Source organism: Acanthochromis polyacanthus, chromosome 7 (genome assembly GCF_021347895.1).
Source record: "Acanthochromis polyacanthus isolate Apoly-LR-REF ecotype Palm Island chromosome 7, KAUST_Apoly_ChrSc, whole genome shotgun sequence".
NCBI lineage: Eukaryota > Metazoa > Chordata > Actinopteri > Pomacentridae > Acanthochromis > Acanthochromis polyacanthus.
In genome coordinates, this window is record NC_067119.1 from 39537546 (window position 1) to 39545283 (window position 7738).

General features: G+C 38.2%; 1 protein-coding gene across 2 annotated transcripts; it reads left to right on the plus strand.

The window, feature by feature from the left end:
* The first annotated feature begins 774 nt into the window (after nt 1-774).
* Nucleotides 775-4849, plus strand: LOC110969873 (Golgi-associated plant pathogenesis-related protein 1-like). Of its 2 annotated transcripts, none has more exons than XM_022220053.2 (6): nt 775-1025; nt 1194-1220; nt 1291-1500; nt 1727-1804; nt 2029-2184; nt 4676-4849. In XM_022220053.2, the coding sequence occupies exons 2-6, from the start codon at nt 1214-1216 to the stop codon at nt 4762-4764; spliced, it is 540 nt and encodes a 179-aa protein (XP_022075745.2). In that variant the 5' UTR covers nt 775-1025; nt 1194-1213; the 3' UTR covers nt 4765-4849. The 2 variants fall into 2 exon arrangements, with proteins under 2 accessions (XP_022075745.2, XP_022075746.2); XM_022220054.2 differs by having other exon boundaries at nt 787-1025; nt 4653-4849.
* Nucleotides 4850-7738: the final 2889 nt, after the last annotated feature.

Sequence of the window (7738 nt, forward strand, 5' to 3'; positions counted from 1 at the left end):
GTCCAACAACAACCACAACACCCTTCTTAACGGAGATTCAGTTTGTTTTCGATACAACACTCTTGCTGAATGTCACCTGTTTTGTTGACTCAGTCCTTCCTGTAATGCAGGATCTCGTGAAAGGATTAGGTGGCTGAAGTTTTTATTCCACTGCTAGCATTAGTCTAAAACGCTTTAAGCCTTGCTTTTAAAGAGAAAACTTCCTTGTTAGTTGTTAAAGAATGAGTGCAAAACTAAATCACAAGAACAAGACAGCTTTATTTGTGTGAGATAAAGAAACGTTCATTTTGTGAATATTCAGAGTGAGAGTGAAGAGTAGAGCTGCTCATCGTGTCACTATGATTAGGACAACATTTGCTGGATTTGTGGTAAATGTAAGCATCCATTAAGGGTGGAGCAGTAAAGTGTTTTACAGTGAACTAATGAGACCCACATGCTTTTGAAGTCTTCTGTTTGTCTGTGTTTAATTCAAGCCTTGGCTTGTTTAAACCACATGCAACTGCAGACTGTTGGTGGCAGGAAGGACTCTACACTGCAGGAGTTTACTACAACTGTTTTGATGACACACCAACAAGGCTTCATTTATGCTCTGTTTGCATGTTGTCTTTGGGAAAAACTACATTTGCATGCTTCATAATTGCATTAATAATTCATTATGCTAGACACTCACCCAAGTCCTAAACTGAACTGTACACCAGGTTATTGTCTGTCACATGAGCAAAGCTGCAATAAATACCAAGGAACCAGACAGACAACTATTCTCCTTTCAAGATTAGCTTCCACTGAAGACATTGTTTTTACCTGCAACCTTGATATGTTTTGACAGGGTAGCAAGAAAAAGGCAGGTAAAAAAACAAAACAACAAAAACATTTGGTGACGAGAGGTGGGTGTCTGTCTCCTCCTACATGTCGAGGTGAGGAGGGAGAGTCCAGCATCTGTCCATAAATACCAGCTTCTAGACAGCAAGAGCAACTGTCTCTTCATCGGAAATCCCTTCAGACGGTTGCAGAACACCTTGAATCAGGTGAGTGCTCGAGATTATTACAGTTAGAGGAAGGTATTTGTGCTCTCTGCTGCAGGAAAACTTGTTCATCAGCACATCTGAGCATATGAATGATGCTTTTTCAGAGTTTTTATAATGAATTATTTATTTCCCTCCATTCTATTTAACTCTGTTCCTTTTTCCTTTCAGGTTTTATCACCATAGAAACAATGGCAGGTGAGTGCATTGTATTCTCTCTTATTTTCCACAACCACATATTGCTGTTACTGACATGTTTGTTATGCAGAGGCAGGCTTTCGTCAGGAGTTCTTGGAAACCCACAACAAACTCAGGGAGTTGCACAGCGCGTCGCCGCTGAAATATAACAGCGAGTTAAACGCAGCAGCTCAGAAATGGGCCGAGTATTTGGTGACAAAGGGAGACCTGGACCACAGTAAGACTGAGGATGGAGAGAACGTCTTCTTCATGTCCAGCTCCAAACCCATTAAAGCAACAGGTAGAATAACCATCCTGTACGTATTTACCCGTTAATCTTATGATCAATTAAAGCCAAACTGTAAGTTTTTAAACAAACAACACCAGAGCTCTCACCATACAGATGAAATATTAAGCAATGGAACACAATCTTACTTATTTCAGGAGATTTGCTGCTTGAACCCTTTTCTTGAAATTATGTCAAAGATGTCCAACGACCAATTAATTTTTTGTCTCTCATGTTTCAGGGAAAGAAGCTGTAGATTCGTGGTACAGTGAGATCAAGGATTATGACTGGAACAACCCTGGATTCCAAAGCAACACTGGTAAGGCTCAACCACTGCACACACAGAGACACTCTTAAAGGGAAGAAGAAGATCAAGCCATGACACTCAAAAGCAAAGGAGTTAACGTACATCATGTTATTGTGTAATGTTTTGCATTAGGTGGGAGAGATACAGATTTTCGCAACTTTATGTCTGAGTTTCTATGAATTTAGTTTGGTTTTTGAAGACTGTTGCCTTGCTGCACTGCTGTTTCTTCCCTGCAGGTCATTTTACTCAAGTGGTGTGGAAATCCAGCACAGAACTGGGCGTGGGCGTGGGCGTGACCACTGATGGCAACACTTTGTTTGTGGTTGGGCAGTACCGACCACCTGGCAACGTTTTGGGCTCCTTCCCGGAAAATGTCGACAAGAAAAGTTCAGGTATGGACATCGATTTGCATTTTTTATTGCCACCAATCCATAAGACTGTAAAATGTTTGTGTCTGTTAAGATGTTGAGGACTTCATCACTCAGTAGGGTCACTATATAATTGTGGGACTTTTTTATCATAGTTGACATTTTTGCTGTTTTCAGGCCTAAAATCAACATCGTCACCTATAACCAAACACCACAAGGCATTTTTACAGAAAGATTTTTCTAAATATTATATACACAATTGTGTAAAATTGAAATTTAAAGTATTTGTAAAGATTTTGTAGTAAACCTGTTGACATGTGACAGATCCACACTTGACTCACAAACTATTTTATATTTAATAAGTCAGAAAGCCTTGGAGTCTTTTCCTCAGGAGGAAATGACATCATGTAGAGCAGGTCATGTGATCTGGAATTAACTCACTTCCTTCAGAGGTGTTTTTGTAATGGGAACTTAGTTGACAGACAGATACAATTTGTTATTTTCCATATAAAATTATATATATTGACAAAGAAATATCTGTCATGATTATCTCAACTTCATGAAAAGAACGCAATGAAAACTATTTCTGAATCAGCTCATTTTATTGTAGTTTAGTTCAGTAGAAGGTGATTTTTAATAAATTCTGACGGTTATTTACTTGACATTTTAGTGATATCCAGTCATTTTTTATTAATAAGGGATTGTTTTCATAATAAATAATTATGGAATTTGTAAAGACATGATCATAATGAACACAGTAAACATTCATTTTTTTACTTTTAATAAAAATATATACAAGATGTATCCCATGGACTTCAAAAGTCCCTCAATTTTATATTGACCCAGTAACTGAAAAAGACAGTCAATGAATCAAAATGAGCTCACCAATACAAATATCCATAAGCTGAACAAGGAACTATAAGCAAGGTAATATGAGCTCTTTAGGAAGAAGAAACTCATCCAGAAATCTGCCCCCACCTCAGGCCACAAAGCTGGACCTGAGAACAGCACCAAGGTTACATAATCAAAGACCACGTTCAGGGTCATAAGATGTTAAAGGATCTGTTATTTATTATGAAGCTCCTTTTACAAATAGGATGTACAATCTGATTGTCTGATTGCTGGAAATGATTCCTAAACATACATATTGTATATTAACTTGCTTAAATTTGCTCATTTTGACAAGATGCATCTGTAAATACAAATTATATCAATGATAGTCATACAACAACATACACTACCGTTCAAAAGTTTGGGGTCACTCAGACAATTTTTTTCATGTTTTCCATGAAAGCTCCCACTTTTATCCATGTGCTAACAAACTGCACAAGGGTTTTCTAATCATCAATGAGCCTTTCAGCCCCATTAGCTGTAGCATTAGAACACAGGAGTGATGGTTGCTGGAAATGTTCCTCTGTACCCTTATGGAGATATTCCATTAAAAATCAGCTGTTTACAGATAGAATAGTCATTACCACATTAACAATGTCTACACTGGATTTATCACTCATTTATTGTGACCTTCATTGAAAAAAGGGGATTGTTTTTCAAAAATAAGGACTTTTCAAAGTGACCCCAAACTTTTGAACAGTAGTGTGTGTACTATGGAAGAGTCAGAGTACTTTTGCTTTTGTTCCATTAAAGGGAGAGTCAGTGTTACTAATCCAATAAATATCACCTCACTGTGTGTTGATGCTCTGTGAAGTGGCTCAGACTGATCCACACAATGTTATTCTAATGTGTCTTCTTCACAAATGCTCCTACTGCTTTAGTAAGAACCTTAATGCAGTGACTTTAAAAGTGACTTAGAGTATCTAAACTACAGTAGCTAACCTTTCGTGACTTTGGCACTCCTCTGTTTTTTGTTCCTAAGAGCTCTGTAACAGTAAATTCCTCATTTGTGAGATCAATAAAGTCTATCTTATCTGATCTTATCTTAACTTTTCAATGAATACATTGTCCAGCTTTGACCTAGACCACCTGAGCTCTTATGAAACAAAGATGAAACCAGATTCCTTTTAAATCGCATTCACTGCTAGTTTTAAATGTGAGAAAAAGCGTTTTAAGGTCAAAAAAACCTTCCATATGATAACTAACCACTTTTTGGGTCTAGTCTTTCTGTACACCTATCTGTATCTTCTGGTGTGCATGCAGGGATTGCTGTGGGGAAACCTGTGTAGACTTTTGAATTAGGCCACAGCAGAAAGTTTAGTGTGTCCTGATCGCTGTAGGAGGGCAGACTGGGGCAGGTTCAGCTGCTGAGGACAGGTCTGTCTCTGCATTTCAGTCAGCTAGCTGGACAGTTTTCTTTCTTGTCTGGGAGCTGAGCGACCTGCTGCAGATGACCGGGACCTGCCTGCAAACTCCACATTCTTGTCTGGTGCAGGTTTGAAGATGTTCACCTTCTCCTGCAGCAAAGCCTCACTCCTCACGCTTAAGCTTCTTCAGATTAACGTTTGCATGCCTCACTGGTGTTTACTGTCACTTTCCAGAGTAAAAGCTGTGCATTTTACAGCTGGCGGAGACACGGCTGCAGCACACAACACCTCCAGTAAGGAGAAAGAAGTGCGCCCAAAGAAAAAGAAAACCTGCACACTTCTGTAGAAGAAGTGGACATTCCCACATACTCTTTGGTTCCATATTCCAAGATGTAAACAAAGAAAAGTCAAATAAAACACTGTGCTTCATACGATTGTCTTGTGTGAAAAACTTTGTAAGTGGAATTCATCTGTCAAAAATCTCACCTATAGTATCAACTCTTCACTCATTTTAGCTTCTACATTCATATGAAGCAAAAGCTTCAGGTATAACAGTTCATTTGATACCTATGATGTTATTTTAGACACACTCTCAGACAGAATGTGAGCTTTACGTCAGGTGTCTTTTACATCCAAATGTTAAGAAAAGTAACCCTCTAACTCTATATATCTATAATCTATAATCTAAATATATATATATATATATATATATAAGTGATCCCAAACTTATGAACAGTAGTATACATGTATATATGAAGTGATTTTGACAGAAAAATCATTCTTAGATTTGGAATCCTAAGCATAGGTTTGGATAATTTTAGATTCTTTCTGTTTTTACAGTTTTTGGTTCATACACAAGAGATACTTTTTTTTTTTTTTTTTAAGGCAGATCTCGTGTCATTCAAACCAGTGGAAGAGTTTTATGGGTCAACATGTCAAATAAAGCACAAAGAAGGTGTAAGGTGTTCTGTGTTTCTTTTTGTCTTTTACTCTCAACAAGCATGAGATAAATCACATGAAATCACTTGAGAGGTGTTAAATCAACACTTTGGTGTGAGTTGGAGTAATAAATGCATCCATCCTCCTCGGGTTGATTCCGTACAGATCACAGTTTGCCTCACTGATCAGCTTCGGGTGACTTTGGCTTTTATACATTTCACTGCAGCCTCATTATTGTTGCACCCTTCGGTTTGAAAGCCACTATATAAAATGGCCACAAGGTGACAGCCTCACACAGCAGACCAGGCCCGTCTGCTCTACATGTTTAGAAGCAGGAGTAGCACAAATCAGACAGTTTGTATGGGTGTGGCCAGACTTGGACTGTTAGTCACACTGGGTTGGCACAATGTCTTGCTGTTTTTCTTTTTTCACAAACCATGTACACCTAATATGAGTCATTCTGTTTTGGTCACTAATTCCTTTCATTTGCAAACACAGGAAAGACTGCCATGAACTCAGATACAGAATTATAATCTTATATTGCAACCAGTTTAAATGAGATCAATGAAGGACATGAAAGACGCTTATTTTAAAGGTGTCGTTGTTCATCTCAGGACAGTTAGACATCACACTGTGCCCATCCAACCTCTAGTTTCTTCTCTTGGCAGCAGTTTCTGGGTGTGTCTTGTATTGTTCAACAGTTTGTGCTACTTTTTAAGAACTGTTCAAAGTAGATTTTATCTCTACAGTCTTAGAGAGTCTCTACAAGAGCTTCAACTAAATCCTCAACTACCTAAACCATACACACTGTAACACATAAAAACCTGTTCAAACACATTCTTTTTTACATATAAAACAGATGCATCGTACAAACTTCTATACACGCTTCAAAGATAGTAATACTACAAAATAAGGGTCATCACATTCTGGTTGGTGAGAATGACTTGGCTGAATGAGAAGTGGTTGTGCTGTTAAAATGTGTCTTGATGGGTACAGCAGCTGCAAAGAAATGGATCTGGAAAAAGGTTCTGCCAGAAAATGTGTAGTTACTTAATGTAACGCCAATTCTGTGAGTACATCTGACAGGCTAAGTGCACAATCATACCACCTTAACCATCGATATGTTGAGGTGAAATATTAAACAGCTAATTCCCCAGCAGCCCTATCTCTGACTGGTATTGAGCGCCCCCTTGTGGCCACACATTCTCAGAAATACAGACCTTATTTAGCAGCAGGCTCCACCCCTCGACTGCATGACAAAGACACTTCCGGATAGGCTTCATCTTTTGGAGCTGGTTGCTACGTCCATCTTTCTTTTACAGTCTATGGCTCCACGTCACCAGACACACAGGAAACGTGATTGATTCATGCTTCCTCTGTGGTTGACTTTTCACTTCAACTATTTGTTGCTGAATAAAGCACCAAATGAGAATGAATCAAGTCCAGCAGCCATTATCCCTTCCTGTTGTATTTATCAGCACCTGTTCAGGATCAGCCAGTCCTAACAGTATAGAGCGCCCTTTCATTTAAGTTATGCTGTTTGTTTTATGATTTCTACATTCTTTTTCATCTTTTGATGGGTACTCTTTGAAATAGTAGGTGTGCCCATTTCTTCTGCAATGTTTTAATGGTGCCAGCCTCATGAGAATCCCCACCAGCGGCTGATATTTTCATACAGGATAGAAATGGTGTAGATGCACATTATCCTTTGAAGATTTTCTCAAAATTCTGATCATATTTCTGCTACATTTCGATGCAAACGTAGTTACTGATAGAACTGAAGAGACACACAACAGGAAAAAGAAACAGGCAAAATATCAAACACTGATCATTTTTGCTGAAACTTTGTCACTGTAGTTAAGTGATTACAGCATCCCTGTTAAAAGGCTTTTTATTGCCACTGTTGTCTTAACGCTGCTCTGGGGGTTCAGGCGTATGGATTCTGTAAAGCGTCTTAAGACAATTTGACCTGTAATTGGCATTATATAAATAAAATTGAATTGAATTAAAAGGCATAAACAGTCTTATGATAGTTCAAAATAATATCAAAAATGCTGTGTTGAAATTTTTTAACTCCAAAATAGATCATCAAAGACATTTTTGAGTCACTTTCATTTGGTGCATAAGGTAAAGTCAACAGTCAATCTAAATGACATACACTGCCGTTCAAAGGTTTAGAGTCACACAGACAATTCCATGTTTTCCATGAAAACTCCCACTTTTATCCATGTGCTAACATAACTGCATAAGTGTTTTCTAATCATCAATGAGCCTTTCAACACCATTAGCTAACACAATGTAGCATTAGAACACAGGAGTGATGGTTGCTGGAAATGTTCCTCTGTACCCCTATGGAGATATTTCATTAAAAATCAGCCGTT